The 17,855-nt window shown below is 44.4% G+C and overlaps 1 protein-coding gene across 1 annotated transcript in view; it reads left to right on the top strand.

The window, feature by feature from the left end:
• The window catches only part of NDUFA4 (NDUFA4 mitochondrial complex associated), a 38,486-nt gene extending 24,198 nt beyond the window's left edge, over positions 1 to 14,288 (top strand). The window contains exon 4 of the mRNA XM_069201021.1: positions 14,021 to 14,288. Coding sequence (XP_069057122.1) covers positions 14,021 to 14,077 — 57 coding nt within the window. The 3' untranslated portion in view covers positions 14,078 to 14,288. The remainder of the gene's footprint in view (positions 1 to 14,020) is intronic.
• Positions 14,289 to 17,855: the final 3,567 nt, after the last annotated feature.

The raw sequence follows: 17,855 nt of genomic DNA, 5'->3' as shown, positions 1-17,855 counted from the left end.
CGATTGTTTTTTTTCCGCCATCGGGTTCGGACGTGTTCCTGTCGCTCCGAGTTTCGGAACGGAAAGATAGCTAATTTCTGAAGATTTTCGTCGGTATTGTTGCGTTCGGGATCGGCGTAGTTAGATTCAACACCGCATCGAAGATCGAAGAGCTCCGGTGCCCTTCGGGGTAGTTTTTCGATCCCCCGTCGGGGCCTGGTCGGCCCGACCGCGTGCTGAAGAACGCCGATGGAACGGACCCCATTCCGTTTCTGCCCCAAATGCCACAATAAATACCCCTATACAGACCAACACTTGGTCTGTAACCTGTGCCTGTCACCCGAGCACAGTGAAGACACCTGCGAGGCCTGTCGTGCGTTCCGGTCCCGAAAAACACTCCGAGACCGTCGAGCCAGAAGACTTCAGATGGCGTCCGTGCCGACAGCCCACCGAGAGTTCGAGGAACAAGAAGAGGAAGGTACCTTCTCAATCCAAGAATCTGACTCCGAAGGATTTGACGATACACAAACCGTGAGTAAGACGTCGAAAACCACACAGAGGAAGATTTACAAGGCCCAGGGAACGCCACTGCCATCAGGCCATGGCTCCACCCATAAATTCGGTGACCGAACGTCGGCACCGAAAAAGGCCCAAACAGTGCCGAGATCGTCCGACTCCGGTCGAGACACCGGCACGCAGCCTTCTCGGGACCGAGAAAGTGCTGGAGACAAGCCTCGACACCGAGATGCCGGTGTGGACACGGCTCGACGCCGAGACAGCGGCACCGAAGACGATCGACGCCGAGAGGTTTCGGCCCCGAAAAAGAAAAAAGTCACCTCGGAGCCGAAAAAACACGCAGACAGGGTTTAGGTGCCGAAACAAACTGCAAGCGACCCAGCTTCAGGCTCTTATACAGAAGAGCACTCGCTAACCTCCCAAATGCAAAAGCATAGGTTTGAGGAAGAGCTACAATCAACTGATGTGGACCATACGCAAAAGCGTATTTTCATACAGCAGGGGACAGGAAAAATAAGCACCCTTCCCCCCATTAGAAGAAAGAGAAGGTTGGAGTTCCAAACTGAACAGACACCACAACCAAAAGTGGTGAAAAGAGTTACCCCACCACCCTCTCCTCCGCCCGTGATTAACGTCTCACCAGCACAAACTCCATCACACTCCCCAGCTCACACCACCATAAGCCAGGGTGACCAAGATCAAGACGCATGGGACCTATACGACGCCCCAGTGTCAGATAACAGTCCGGAGGCATACCCTACGAAGCCATCTCCACCAGAGGACAGCACCGCGTATTCTCAAGTGGTGGCTAGAGCAGCACAATTTTACAACGTAAGCCTCCACTCAGAACAGGTCGAGGATGATTTTTTTATTCAACACTCTCCTCCACCCACAGCTCATACCAAAGCCTGCCTATGCTCCCTGGTATGCTCCGGCACGCAAAAGAAATCTTTAAGGAGCCGGTCAAAAGTAGGGCAATCACACCAAGGGTGGAAAAAAAGTATAAGGCGCCTCCTACAGACCCGGTTTTCATCACTACACAGCTGCCACCAGACTCTGTCGTTGTAGGAGCAGCTAGGAAAAGGGCCAACTCCCACACATCTCGAGATGCACCACCCCCAGATAAAGAAAGCCGCAAGTTTGATGCAGCTGGTAAGAGAGTCGCAACACAAGCTGCAAACCAGTGGCGCATCGCGAACTCCCAGGCACTACTTGCGCGCTATGACAGAGCCCACTGGGACGAGATGCAACATCTCATTGAACATCTGCCCAAGGACTTACAAAATAGGGCAAAACAAGTGGTTGAGGAGGGACAGACCATTTCCAACAACCAGATCCGCTCCTCCATGGACGCTGCAGATACAGCTGCACGGACAATTAATACATCTGTAACTATCAGAAGGCATGCATGGCTCCGAACGTCTGGATTTAAACCAGAGATTCAACAAGCAGTTCTCAATATGCCGTTTAACGAAAAAGAACTGTTCGGTCCAGAAGTGGACACAGCGATTGAGAAACTCAAAAAAGATACGGACACTGCCAAAGCCATGGGCGCACTCTACTCCCCGCAGAGCAGAGGGAATTACAGCACATTCCGTAAACCACCCTTTCGAGGGGGGTTTCGGGGTCAGAGCACACAAGCCAGCACCTCACAAGCTACACCGTCCAGTTACCAGGGACAGTATAGAGGAGGTTTTCGGGGACAATATAGAGGAGGGCAATTCCCTAGGAATAGAGGAAGATTTCAGAGCCCCAAAACCCCTACTACTAAACAGTGACTCACATGTCACTCACCCCCTCCACACAACACCAGTGGGGGGAAGAATAAGTCATTATTACAAAGCATGGGAGGAAATCACTACAGACACTTGGGTTCTAGCAATTATCCAACATGGTTATTGCATAGAATTTCTACAATTCCCTCCAAACATACCACCAAAAGCAAAAAATTTGACAACACACCATTCCAATCTCCTGGAGATAGAAGTGCAGGCACTATTGCAAAAGAATGCAATCGAATTAGTGCCAAACACACAAATAAACACAGGAGTTTACTCACTGTACTTTCTAATACCAAAGAAGGACAAAACGCTGAGACCAATCCTAGACCTCAGAGTAGTGAACACTTTCATCAAATCAGACCACTTTCACATGGTCACACTACAAGAAGTATTGCCATTGCTAAAACTACCCGACTACATGGCAACTTTAGACCTCAAGGAGGCTTATTTCCATATACCAATACACCCATCGCACAGGAAATACCTAAGATTTGTATTCAAGGGAATACATTACCAATTCAAGGTACTGCCTTTCGGATTAACAACCGCACCAAGAGTCTTTACCAAATGTCTAGCGGTAGTCGCTGCACACATAAGAAGGCAGCAAATACATGTGTTCCCATATCTAGACGACTGGCTAATCAAGGCCCATTCGTTAATAGAGTGCTCAAATCACACAAATCATATCATACAAACCCTCTTCAAACTAGGGTTCACCGTCGATTTCACAAAATCCAAAATTCTGCCGCGCAAGGTACAACAATACCTGGGAGCCATAATAGACACATCAAAAGGAGTAGCCACTCCAAGTCCACAAAGAATTCAAAAATTCAACACCATCATACAACGCATGTATCCAACACAAAGGATACAAGCAAAGATGGTACTACAACTCCTAGGCATGATGTCTTCATGCATAGCCATTGTCCCAAGCGCAAGACTGCACATGAGGCCCTTACAACAGTGCCTAGCATCACAATGGTCACAAGCACAGGGTCACCTTCTAGATCTGGTGTTAATAGACCGCCAAACTTACCTCTCGCTTCTGTGGTGGAACAACATAAATTTAAACAAGGGGCGGCCTTTCCAAGACCCAGTGCCACAATACGTAATAACAGATGCTTCCATGACAATGTGGGGAGCACACCTCGATCAACCCAGCATACAAGGACAATGGAACGTACATCAAACAAAACTGCATATAAATCACCTAGAACTTCTAGCAGTTTTTCAAGCACTAAAAGCTTTCCAACCAATAATAGTTCACAAATACATTCTCGTCAAAACAGACAACATGACAACAATGTATTATCTAAACAAGCAAGGGGGGACGCATTCCACGCAGTTAAGCCTGCTAGCACAAAAGATTTGGCGTTGGGCAATTCACAACCAAATTCGCCTAATAGCACAATTTATACCAGGGATCCAAAATCAACTCGCAGACAATCTCTCTCGAGATCACCAACAGGTCCACGAATGGGAAATTCACCCCCAAATTCTGAACACTTATTTCAAACTCTGGGGAACACCTCAGATAGACTTGTTTGCGACAAAGGAGAACGCAAAATGCCAAAACTTCGCATCCAGATACCCACACAAACAGTCCCAAGGCAATGCCCTATGGATGAACTGGTCAGGGATATTTGCTTACGCTTTTCCTCCTCTCCCTCTCCTTCCTTACCTGGTAAACAAACTCAGTCAAAACAAACTCAAACTCATATTAATAGCACCAACTTGGGCAAGGCAACCCTGGTACACAACGCTGCTAGACCTATCAGTAGTACCCTGCATCAAATTGCCCAACAGGCCAGATCTGTTGACACAGCACAACCAAAAGATCAGACACCCAGATCCAGCATCGCTGAATCTAGCAATCTGGCTCCTGAAATCCTAGAATTCGGGCACTTACAACTTACCCAAGAATGTATGGAAGTCATAAAACAAGCAAGAAGGCCATCCACCAGGCACTGCTATGCAAGTAAATGGAAGAGGTTTGTTTGCTACTGCCATATTAATCAAATACAACCATTACACACAACTCCAGAACATGTAGTGGGTTACTTGCTTCACTTACAAAAATCTAACCTGGCTTTCTCTTCCATTAAAATACACCTTGCAGCAATATCTGCATACCTGCAGACTACCTATTCAACTTCCCTATATAAGATACCAGTCATTAAAGCATTCATGGAGGGCCTTAGGAGAATTATACCACCAAGAACACCACCTGTTCCTTCATGGAACCTAAATGTTGTCCTAACTAGACTTATGGGTCCACCTTTTGAACCCATGCACTCCTGCGAAATACAGTTCCTAACCTGGAAGGTGGCATTTCTCATCGCCATTACTTCCCTAAGAAGAGTAAGCGAGATTCAGGCGTTTACAATACAGGAACTTTTTATACAACTACACAAGAATAAGGTCGTCCTAAGGACCAATCCTAAATTTTTGCCAAAGGTTATTTCACCGTTCCATCTAAATCAAACAGTGGAACTTCCAGTGTTCTTTCCACAGCCAGATACCGTAGCTGAAAGGGCACTACATACATTAGATGTCAAAAGAGCATTGATGTATTACATTGACAGAACAAAAAACATCAGAAAGACTAAACAACTATTTATTGCATTTCAAAAACCTCATGCAGGAAACCCAATATCAAAACAAGGTATAGCCAGATGGATAGTTAAATGCATCCAAATCTGCTACCTTAAAGCTAAACGACAGCTGCCCATTACACCAAGGGCACACTCAACCAGAAAGAAAGGTGCTACCATGGCCTTTCTAGGAAACATCCCAATGCAAGAAATATGTAAGGCAGCCACATGGTCTACGTCTCACACATTCACCAAGCACTACTGTGTAGACGTGTTATCCGCACAACAAGCCACAGTAGGTCAAGCCGTATTAAGAACATTATTTCAGACTACTTCCACTCCTACAGGCTGATCCACCGCTTTTGGGGAGATAACTGCTTACTAGTCTATGCAAAACATGCGTATCTACAGCGACAGATGCCATCGAACTGAAAATGTCACTTACCCAGTGTACATCTGTTCGTGGCATCAGTCGCAGTAGATTCGCATGTGCCCACCCGCCTCCCCGGGAGCCTGTAGCAGTTTGGAAGTTACCTTCAACTATTTATATATGTATCATCTCAACCTTAAATAGGTGCATACTTACTCACTCCATTGCATGGGCACTATTACTACAATTCAACTCCTACCTCACCCTCTGCGGGGAAAAACAATCGAAGATGGAGTCGACGCCCATGCGCAATGGAGACAAAAGGAGGAGTCACTCGGTCCCGTGACTCGAAAGACTTCTTCGAAGAAAAACAACTATTAACACTCCGGCCCAACACCAGATGGCGAGCTATTGCAAAACATGCGAATCTACTGCGACAAAGTGACATTTTCAATTTCCCACACTGATATTTGGTACAAAATCATTGTGGTCAACAACTTTAATAGGTTTGCTAATTTGCATTGTGTTTTATTCCTAGTTACCGTAAGACTTTCATTTCTGGGGTAGACCTTAAAATGGCCTGTACTCCTTACACGTATACCACAAATTCAAGAAAAACCTATTTTGCTCCTGGAAATTCTGTTTTAGCAGGCATTGGCAATTCCTAAAAGTCTGGGTTCTTTATAAGTGAAAGCAGGTTTAGGTGATTTTTTTTTGATTTTTTTGATTTCTTTTTTTTTACTGAATTGTCGACTGTACCAGAATCAAAGTTAAAATAAAAAGTCAGTATCTTTCAAAAGAAGCCTAACACGTGCCTTGCCTCTAAACATGTCATGTACTCCCTGCAGAGCCAGGAGACCAAAGGAATGCATATTTTGTGGGCCACTTAGGGTCAAGCTTCTTGTTAAATGGCCTTGGGGAAACGCTGAACTAAACCGGCCCCATCTTGGTAATTAAAGCATAGACATTCAGTTGCAAAATAAATGACCAGCACTGCTTGATAAAACTGCAAGCCATTTTGTCTGTGAGGTTGAAAGCTTGCAGGATTAAAACACAATTTACGTGCAAAGAGCACCTGTGAGCATCAATTTCACTATGGGCACCATTCTAACTAGGGGAGTAACTGCAGTGTGGTAAGGAGGATAATGGGTTGTCACCTCACCACCGCAAGCTGTCAGATCACCAGGCAGTTGCTTGTTAAAACTACAAAGAGAAGGACTCTAAATAGGCCAGAGCACCAAAATAAGTGCCCACCATTACCGTATTAGGTAGCTAAATAAGTGGCCCACATTTGCACAACGGGGCAGTTTTTGTTTACCTTGTACAGATACGCTGTATGTGTTTGGCAAGGTGTAGGAGACTGCATACGGTTGTGCTTGCAGGAGTCAATGGTCTTGGTAGTGTCAAGAAAACCAACAGAAACAAAAATGGCCCACCAGACCATAAAATAGGCCCACAAACTGCCAAAGGAATGTCCATGGGCTAGCCTGTAAGGGATACAGTATGACAGAGAAGAAGGGGTGAAATCAGAGGGGTGGACGTGTACTGTGACAAATACTGAGAAAAGCTCCTTGTTTGCCAACCCTTGGCCTAAACAAAAAAAAAAAAGCTGGAATATTACAGAATCTGGGCATAGTAACAGACGGGTAAGCATACATTGGTCATTAGGCTGCACTGCGTAAGACAGCACCGAATTTAAATGGTGTGAAAATAAACGGCATGGAAAAGAAGCACCTCTTAAAGCAAGGCACTTCATCTTCCATTTCTTCATGCTGTAGCCATAATATAAGGTGGCTGATGACTTCAGACTCCAGGAAAGTGATCAGGGTGGGATGGGTGATCAGCTTGAGGGGGTGGGCAAGCTTGCTGCATGTAGGCAAGTCACCATGCAAGGGTCCACAAAAACTACAAAGAACAAGCATTGGCAATGCTATAGGTCTGGCCTACGATTAAAAGTGACCTTTGTGTCATTGGTGGGTTTAGGGACTCTAGTCCATCCGTTCACTAACTCATTCTTGTGTTCACCTTCTGACACAACTGCAATTAAACACACTCTGAACAACACAAGCATGATAACTTAAAACAATAAAGTTGAGAAAAGAAAACATGCAGTCTAAACACTGCAGGCATGTTCTTGCAGTAATTAAACAAAACGTGGCAGTGACTGCCCGTCTTGCAGAGAAATTGTACGTAATCTGTTTTTAAATTTCAGCATGGCCACCTGGTTTAGAACCAACATGTTGGCCACATTGTTGTGGTAAAACAATTACAGGGAGTGCAGAATTATTAGGCAAATGAGTATTTTGACCACATCATCCTGTTTATGCATGTTGTCTTACTCCAAGCTGTATAGGCTCGAAAGCCTACTACCAATTAAGCATATTAGGTGATGTGCATCTCTGTAATGAGAAGGGGTGTGGTCTAATTACATCAACACCCTATATCAGGTGTGCATAATTATTAGGCAACTTCCTTTCCTTTGGCAAAATGGGTCAAAAGAAGGACTTGACAGGCTCAGAAAAGTCAAAAATGGTGAAATATCTTGCAGAGGGATGCAGCACTCTTAAAATTGCAAAGCTTCTGAAGCGTGATCATCGAACAATGAAGCGTTTCATTCAAAATAGTCAACAGGGTCGCAAGAAGCGTGTGGAAAAACCAAGGCGCAAAATAACTGCCCATGAACTGAGAAAAGTCAAGCGTGCAGCTGCCACGATGCCACTTGCCACCAGTTTGGCCATATTTCAGAGCTGCAACATCACTGGAGTGCCCAAAAGCACAAGGTGTGCAATACTCAGAGACATGGCCAAGGTAAGAAAGGCTGAAAGACGACCACCACTGAACAAGACACACAAGCTGAAACGTCAAGACTGGGCCAAGAAATATCTCAAGACTGATTTTCTAAGGTTTTATGGACTGATGAAATGAGAGTGAGTCTTGATGGGCCAGATGGATGGGCCCGTGGCTGGATTGGTAAAGGGCAGAGAGCTCCAGTCCGACTCAGACGCCAGCAAGGTGGAGGTGGAGTACTGGTTTGGGCTGGTATCATCAAAGATGAGCTTGTGGGGCCTTTTCGGGTTGAGGATGGAGTCAAGCTCAACTCCCAGTCCTACTGCCAGTTCCTGGAAGACACCTTCAAGCAGTGGTACAGGAAGAAGTCTGCATCCTTCAAGAAAAACATGATTTTCATGGAGGACAATGCTCCATCACACGGGTCCAAGTACTCCACAGCGTGGCTGGCAAGAAAGGGTATAAAAGAAGGAAATCTAATGACATGGCCTCCTTGTTCACCTGATCTGAACCCCATTGAGAACCTGTGGTCCATCATCAAATGTGAGATTTACAAGGAGGGAAAACAGTACACCTCTCTGAACAGTGTCTGGGAGGCTGTGGTTGCTGCTGCACGCAATGTTGATGGTGAACCGATCAAAACACTGACAGAATCCATGGATGGCAGGCTTTTGAGTGTCCTTGCAAAGAAAGGTGGCTATATTGGTCACTGATTTGTTTTTGTTTTGTTTTTGAATGTCAAAAATGTATATTTGTGAATGTTGAGATGTTATATTGGTTTCACTGGTAATAATAAATAATTGAAATGGGTATATATTTGTTTTTTGTTAAGTTGCCTAATAATTATGCACAGTAATAGTCACCTGCACACACAGATATCCCCCTAACATAGCTAAAACTAAAAACAAACTAAAAACTACTTCCAAAAATATTCAGCTTTGATATTAATGAGTTTTTTGGGTTCATTGAGAACATGGTGGTTGTTCAAAAATAAAATTAATCCTCAAAAATACAACTTGCCTAATAATTCTGCACTCCCTGTATATACTACGGAGAGCTGCACTCCATAATAGTCACCTGGTTTAGAGGAATTTGCCAGATTGAATGTGGCACAGTGCAGCTTAACCCCTTGGCTGCCAGGCCTTTTTTTGCCTATTTGGGGCAGTTCGCGCTTAGGCCCTCATAACTTTTTGTCCACATAAGCTAACCAAGCCAAATTTGCGTCCTTTTTTTCCAACATCCTAGGGATTCTAGAGGTACCAAGACTTTGTGGGTTCCCCTGAAGGAGGCCAAGAAATTAGCCAAAATACAGTGCAAAATTTCGGTTTTTTTCAAAAAAATGGGGAAAAGTGGCTGCAGAAGAAGGCTTGTGGTTTTTCCCCTGAAAATGGCATCAACAAAGGGTTTGCGGTGCTAAACTCAGCAGCTTCCCAGCTTTCAGGAACAGGCAGACTTGAATCAGAAAACCCAATTTTTCAACACAATTCTGGCATTTTACTGGGACATACCCCATTTTTACGTTTTTTTTTTTTTTGTGTGCTGTCAGCCTCCTTCCAGTCAGTGACCGAAATGGGCATGAAACCAATGCTGGATCCCAGAAACCTCTACATTTCTGAAAAGTAGAAAAAATTCTGAATTCAGCTAGGGGTCATTTGTGTAGATCCTACAAGGGTTTCCTACAGAAAATAACAACTGAAAAAGAAAAATATTGAAATTGAGGTGAAAAAAACATCAATTTTTCTCTACGTTTTACTCTCTAACTTTTTCCTGCAATGTCAGATTATCGAAAGCAATATACTGTTACGTCTGCTGGACTCCTCTGGTTGCGGGTATATATAGGGCTTGTAGGTTCATCAAGAGCCCTAGTTACCCAGAGCCAATAAATGAGCTGCACCCTGCAGTGCGTTTTCATTCTATACCGGGTATACAGCAATTCATTTGCTGAAATATAAAGAGTAAAAGATAGGTATCAAGAAAACCTTTGTATTTCCAAAAAGGGCACAAGATAAGGTGTTGAGGAGCAGTGGTTATTTGCACATCTCTGAATTCCGGGGTGACCATACTAGCATGTGAATTACAGGGCATTTCTCAAATAGATGTCTTTTTTACACACACTCCTATATTTGGAAGGAAAAAATGTAGAGAAAGACAAGGGGCAAGAACACTTGTTTTGCTAATCTATGTTCCCCCAAGTCTCCTGATAAAAATGATACCTCACTTGTGTGGGTAGGCCTAGCGCCGCGATAGGAAACACCCCAAAACGCAACGTAGACACATCCTTTTTTTTTTTTTTTGAAAGAAAACAGAGGTGTTTTTTGCAAAGTGCCTACCTGTAGATTTTGGCCTCTAGCTCAGCCGGTACCTAGGGAAACCTACCAAACCTGTGCATTTTTGAAAACTAGAGACCTAGGGGAATCCAAGATGGGGTGACTTGTGGGGCTCTGGCCAGGTTCTGTTACCCAGAATCCTTTGCAAACCTAAATATTTGGCTAAAAAAAACACATGCTCCTCCCATTTCTGTGGCAGAAAGTTCTGGAATCTGAGAGGAGGCACAAATTTCCTTCCACCCAGTGTTCCCTCAAGTCTCCCGATAAAAATGATACCTCACTTGTGTGGGTAGGCCTAGCGCCCGCGACAGGAAATGCCCCAAAGCGCAACGTGGACACATCCCATTTTTTTAAAAGAAAACAGTGCCTACCTGTGGATTTTGGCCTGTAGGTCAGCCGGCACCTAGGGAAACCTACCAAACCTGTGCATTTTTTAAAACTAAAGACCTAGGGGAATCCAAGATGGGGTGACTTGTGGGGCTCTGACCAGGTTCTGTTACCCAGAATCCTTTGCAAACCTCAAAGTGGCTAAAAAAACAAGTTTTCCTCACATTTCGGTGACAAAGTTCTGGAATCTGGGAGGAGCCACAAATTTCCTTCCACCCAGAGTTCCCCCAAGTCTCCCGATAAAAATTATACCTCACTTATGTGGGTAGGCCTGGTGCCCGCGACAGGAATAGATCACACAACGGTCAATGTTGGTCCTTACATGAGGCAGCTGTTGACACTGGGGTGATCCATTCCTGACGTAGGCACTCAAGTGGGGTAGTGTTTTTATCAGGACAGGTGAGGAGTCACTGGGTGGTAGGAATTTTGTGGATCCCAGCATATTCCTGTAGTTTGTGTGACAGAAATGCGAGAAAAATAGAGTTGTTATTCAACATTTCAGCTTTGCAGGGTATTGTGGGTAAGAAAACTTTGGGGAATCCACACAAGTCACACCTCTGTGGACTCCCCCGAATGTCTAGTTTCCAGAAATGTTTGGGTTTAGTGTGTTTCTCTATATGGCCGCCGAACCCAGGACCAAAAACACAGGTGCCTGCCTTACAAAACCAGTTTGTTTTGCCATAGATCATTTTGATGTCTCCACAGTACGATTTGGGTGGTGGAATTTGGGGCTGAACTAAATTGGGGAGCTCCCAAGAGAGCGCACTCTCTCTCTGCTTGCCACCGCATTCACCTGCTCTCTGGGTTGGGCTAACCCACTATTACCCAGTTGTACAAACAGCTTGTGAAGGGACAGCAGGACTGTCCTCATCACCTCCCTCATAATGTACTGGAAGAGAAGTTATCGAATGGGACTCCTCAGACTGAAAAATCACTCCCAGAGTCGGCGCCATTGTCCTATCCCTCAGATGCTGTCTCAGTATCTGATGTCTCAGTCTCTGATCCTATGTCAGAGAGGTCCTTTATAACCCGAGTGCAGGCAGCAGTCATCCATCAAGATGCCATCTCTGCTACTGGCTAAACTGTTGCTCTAAAACACTAGCCTACGTAGACGGTCACAAAATCAGTGGTGTGTGTGAGATACGTGCAACAGTAGAGGCCACCTTACCTGCGCTTCTTCCCTCAATCAGCACGTTCTTTCAAGACACTCAAAAAACACCTTGTCACATACAATTCGTCAGAGTCTTTAGCACCTCCTGCGCCCAGTCCAACAATCATTATTGGTGCTCCCACTCCCTCCTCCTAGGATTCCCTCATTACCACCCAGCAAAAGTGCCCTTCATCTCTCCATAGCCGCCCTCCACCCCGCACATACATTTCATTGGTATTATAGCGCAGGTAATGGCTGACTTTACTAATGTACTCAGCTATTTACATACAATACAGATTTGCTCTTTGCAGTAGGCATATAAACATTCTGCTCTTCTTTATGGCACTAAAACTGCCACTAGACAAGTCTGACCCTTTTCCCCCCAGGGAAACCACACACATATTGACAAAAGTGATATATATATATATATGACAGCCAACCACCTGAAACTCCACTCAAGCAAAAGCGAAATAATCCTCTTTGGCCCGCACAAAAACACCTGGGACCCCTCATGGTGGCCCACCACGCTATGCCCTGTACCCACCCCCGCCAACCACGCACGCAACCTCGGCATCATCCTAGACTCCTCCCTCTCGATGACCCAACAAATCAAAACTCTCACATCCTCATGCTTCAACACACTCCGTATACTGAAAAAAACATTCAAATGGATCCCCACAGAGACCAGAAAAACTGTCACTCACGCACTCATCAGCAGCAGACTTGATTACGGAAACGCCCTCTATGCCGGCAACACTCTAAAACTCAAGCGCAAACTACACGCTTCCAGAACTCAGCAGCACGACTCATCCTCGACCTCCCCCGACACAAACACATCTCTCCACACCTCAAATCCCTCCACTGGCTCCCCATTGACAAAAGGATCACCTTCAAGATCCTCATCCTCGCACACAAATCACTCCACAACACAGGCCCTGCCTACCTCAACGAGAGTCACCTTCCACACCCCCACACAAAACCTCTGCTCAGCTGACCTCTCGCTCGCCTTCTGTCCCCGCATCAATCACACCACCACCGGGGGCAGATCCTTCTCCTACCTTGCACCCAAAACCTGGAACGCCCTCCCAACCCACCTTTGCAAGACCCAAAACCTTCTTCTTTTCAGGAAGGGCCTCAAAACCTGGCTTTTCGAACAGTGAACCTCCCAGCCCCTTTCCCTGATGTCAGCCACTGGTTGTGACCCGCACCAGGGAGGTAGTGCAGGCGTCGGCCAGTGGCCATCGCCCGCATTGAATGGGTTAAAAGGGAGGAAAACATTTTTTAAATTTTTTTTTAATTACTTGTCCCACAACTCCTTGCACAAAGGGTACAGTTTCTAATTCTTAATCCTGTCACACACAGAAGCTTGACTGAAGTGGGCTAACCCTCTAACCTATGCTCCATGCCATGGTGGTTTTGGAACCATTGTATGAATTACAGTTAAATACAGACTATTAACCAACATCCCCTATATGTATGAATATATTTTTTTCCCCAAAATCATTAGTCCTGCTAGACAGCTAAAGTCTTCTCACATGCCAGGTCAAAAAATTAATATTTTTTTCTGAGTTTCTCTCTGGTCTTTGAATTGAAAGCCTACTTATTGTACATTATTTATTTAGGCTTGATTTATATTTTAATTTAAGAATGCAAGATTAAGGACAATACCTTTCAGTAATATTTGTGCTTCATTAAACTTGGTGAACAGCATTTCAGAAACAGGTGAAGATAAATAGTAAATAAGTTTTATAAGGGCTGTCTCTTAGAAGTAAAGGACTAAAAAAACGGAGACTTTAAATGATCTGACGGTAGTGCTAGGCTCACAATATGTAGATTCAGTGGGCTTGGCTGTCTCTACCTACTGTCATTCTGTTACGTTTAATTTGCCTTGTTAGCTGTTTACATTCTGTATGTAATGACTTCAGAGCTATTTTCACGTATGTGCTGCATAGGAATTTCCAATCTTGCCTCGTTTAGAAGTTTGGAAGCTGCTTTTCTTCTGGTGTTCTGCAGCGTGCATATTATCAGTGTTCTTTTAACTTCCTATTTTTGGTACGTTACCTGTTCCTGAATGTGCCCGTCTCTTCCTCTGTGAGATTTATTCTAATGTGCGTTTTGCTTTACTGCAGTTTTACTCTGAGACCATAGACTACAAGAAGCTGAAGAAGGAAGGGCCCGACTATTAAGCCACAAACCACGCCCCCAGGAATCTGTACAGAAAAATGATGGTCTTCCACAAGCCGATTAACACAAATCCGTCTGAATTTTTTTTCTGTCGCTTTGTGATTGGTTAATAGATGTAAATTGCAGTTGCTTTATTTAATCAAACATATTTGTAAAATTTGGTCTATTGCTCCACATTTGGGGTGTATACAGTGAATAAACATACGAAATGTGTTCTGCTCATTTTTTTGACCCATTAAAAGTTGACAGGTTTTTTGTATAATTTGTCTTGACCCGTTCTATTGCTCAGCAGTAAATCTTCTGTAAAGGCAGCTAGTTCCCAGCTTAACAGTCATGATTCTTTCCTTCTGCACAATGTTTTTTCACAATAGCGTTGCCTTGACATTTATCTAAATCCAGTGTTTTCACAGAATCTGGTCGTTTGCGAGTGGAAAAAAGCATGTTTAAACGTAAACAATGGCCCTTTTTGCGATTCAGTGGCCTATTACCGAATTGCAAATTGGGTTTGTGATTCGGTATCTAGGGCGTCCCTTCCTAATAGCCAATCACAGTGGTACGTGTGAATGTTTTGCGACTGAAATACGGTTGCAAATCACTTGCATTTTACCACCAACCCATTCGCAAATGGAACCCCTTTGCAAATGGTTGTAAAAATATTTTTTAAGAGCACACAGTGGTCTTAAAAAGCAGTCGCAGCCCACCATCCCTGTAAAATTATTATTATTTTTTGCGATTCCCAGTGGGTCGCAAAGGGAGACGAACATTCATGAGGTAGGTCTATTTGCAACGCAATGTGACTCTCGCAATGTGACTCTCGCAATGTGACTCTCGCAATGTGACTCTCGCAATGTGACTCTCGCAATGTGACTCTCACAATGTGTTAAAACGCACGTTGGTACATGAGTGCTTGCTATTTGCAAACCTGTCCCTACGTAAATCTACCCCCGCCCCAGCCCCACCCCACCCCACCCCACCCCACCCCACCCCACCCCAAAGTCTCTATTGTTTTGGCTAAGTGCAGCTGTCACAGTAATGCTGAAACCTGATGTGCCTTTGGCGGCATCACTTGGCTAAGTGCAGGGAGAGCAAAGCATACCTTTTCATGACTTGTACCACAAACTGAGTGCCATAACAAAAGGAAACGTTTCTTACCTTCTTCTGGTGTTAGTATAACACTGGCAGCAGTGTTTGTGACAGTGATTGCTTACAGCCTTTAGGCTGAGGCCGATATAAACAAAATCCATTGCAGTGTCTTAAATGCCATGTGACAGGCACTTGGGGGGCGTGCAGAGTTTGGGTCTGGGTGCTGCGGAGATGTGATCAAAGCCAACTTGACCAAATCCAAGTCTTGCTGCTGCGGCCTGCAGGCCCTTTCATGTAAAATGACCGATTTGAAATTAAATTAAGGAAATGATGGTGGTAATGGTTCCGCCTTTGGAATAACTACCAAACAGCGATGGTCCGCGTGACTTTTTCAATCGAAAAAAAATGTCAAGTAGCAAAACCATTTGAAATTCTGTGTTCAGGCTTTACCGGCAGAATTGAATGAAAAAGTGCCCCTATCAAAAATACCCTCGCACCGAGCTAGATGACAGAACCGGTTTCATGAACCATTTTAATGAGGCCGAAACCATTAAAGGGACATGGAGTGGAAATATTTTACGAGGTTCGGCAGCCTTCTAGCAGACAGCCCTTTCCAATATCTTCTGGTGTGTACCAACAGTAAGTATAGTTTAAGTTGCCGGGACATGGGATCCAAAGTACATATGGATTACGTTTTTGTTGACACTGCAGGGGAGCAGGCTGCTTTGTGAGTTGAAGGAAGGTTCTGATGGAAAGCTAGGACTGCAAGTAACTGCCTTCTTTATGACATGCTCATTGGTAGTCCATGCAATCATAGGAAAGAGGAATATGTTAATTGTGTTGAGCAAGAAGTCCTGACCCATTTGGTTGTCATTTCTCAAGTCCAACAGCTCACTGTCAAACGTGAACGTACCTTCAGGTTGCATGTCCATGCTTCTCCGAATAGAAGCAGTGGCCACTTTTCACAAGGGTTAATGCGCCCTGAATTTCCAGGGTAAAGGGTTGGGTAACTTTTTGATAACGTAAGGCAATGCATGTGCCCTTCTAGATACTGATTAGAAAAAGATAACCCCTTTCGAATGACACCGTAATATAGTTGTGTGGTTTTTCTGTTATCTTAAAATTGTACTGATAACTTTGGACTACCCTTTTTGTGTAGCAAACAGTATGCCTTGTATTAAGCACCCCGAGGCCGCTGTAGGGTGGTTACTAGAGTGGTACAAACTCCCCAGAGTACAAAGTTGTTGATTTTTCCCGAAGTACTAAGCTGGTCACTAGCTCTTTTTACAGAAGTGATTCCTACATGAAAGAGCAGATTGCCATAAGAGGGGTTGCAAAGATACCTAATGAGTATGTTGAAATGGAGGGCCTGTACCAGGAACTCTGACAATGGAATCTTGGAGCTTCTGCGAGGTGCACTTTATGAAGGAGACCAATAGGGGCCTGCCATCTCTAAATGAAACAATATGGCAGAATTGCATTATAATGTGATGTGATTAATAGTCTTTGGTACTTGATGCAGAATTTCTTCAGTTTGGAGTTAAGTCATGAGGGAGAGGGGTTTGCTTTTTTCAGAATGTCCATGTATTGTGGATTTTAAATGTCCATATTTGGCAAATTTAGTAACCATGCAGTTGAAGGTTAAAGATGGTAGGCCTGCATGTAGACTCTGATCTTGAATCCCTGAGAGGAAATCTGGTCTGCAAAGGGACCTCCTCTGATGTCTTTTAAAATGTAAAGATCTGGGAACTACCGCCCAATTGTCCTTTCTGGTACTTTTAGGATCACCCTGTCCTGGCTCTTTAAACATGCTTTAATTAGTACAGTTTTATTCACTGAATTAGGGATAAAGTGGTTTTGAGATAGGCTTGCGCTTGGATTAGGTATAGTGAGACCAGCAGGAGAGCTCACAATATTCCAGCTGGTGCTTGATGATTGTGGCTGAAAGGAACTTGCACAGCCTATGCACACAAGTCAGGTGCATTGTGAAGGAGCATAAGGAGACCTGCTGGAGAAATACTTGTGCTGCTGACCACTTGCTGAAGCTACAGATGCAGCATGGTCTGCAAAACTGCAAGAAAACGTTCAACTCTAGGCGAATAGGGTTAGCAGCTCTGCGGCTGAGTGAGAATGTGAGATCCGATGGATTACAGAATGTGTGTGGTGAAATCCATGCTCAGGCTTGTAGAAATAACATTCTTTTGGCTACAAAATATGTCTGAATACACAACAAAGATATTACTGACCTTGTTACCTGGTTGTATGCAGTATTTGACAAATTGAGACTTACCAGCAGATGATGTGCTCTTGGAGCTGTTGGGATGAGAAGCTGCACTCTCATTGGGCAGAGAGAGGACTGTTGCCATTGGTTGCAGACCAATCTATTGAAGAGGTATTGTAAGGTGGGCCAGCAGTGACTACTGGAAGAGTGGAATCATCAAAGTCCTGAGCAGCTGGACAAGGGTGGCTCCTGAAACGCTTTCTCATTTGCCAGAATGACCTTGACAAAATTAGGCATGGATGTGTGCAGTCCGTTTTGATATATTGGGTTCAATTAAAGATAACATTGTACTCATTAGCTACTTTTCCAAGTGGCCTTAAGGGAGTCAAGTAAATGAGGTAAAGGCTAGTACTTAAACTGAATTTTGTAACAAATTATTCAGAAGGGAAGGTTTTCCAGAGGAGTTACTGACCACA

The sequence above is a fragment of the Pleurodeles waltl genome, chromosome 7, assembly GCF_031143425.1.
Source record: "Pleurodeles waltl isolate 20211129_DDA chromosome 7, aPleWal1.hap1.20221129, whole genome shotgun sequence".
In the NCBI taxonomy this organism is placed as follows: Eukaryota; Metazoa; Chordata; class Amphibia; order Caudata; family Salamandridae; genus Pleurodeles; species Pleurodeles waltl.
This window is presented reverse-complemented; position numbering and strand designations above follow the sequence as displayed.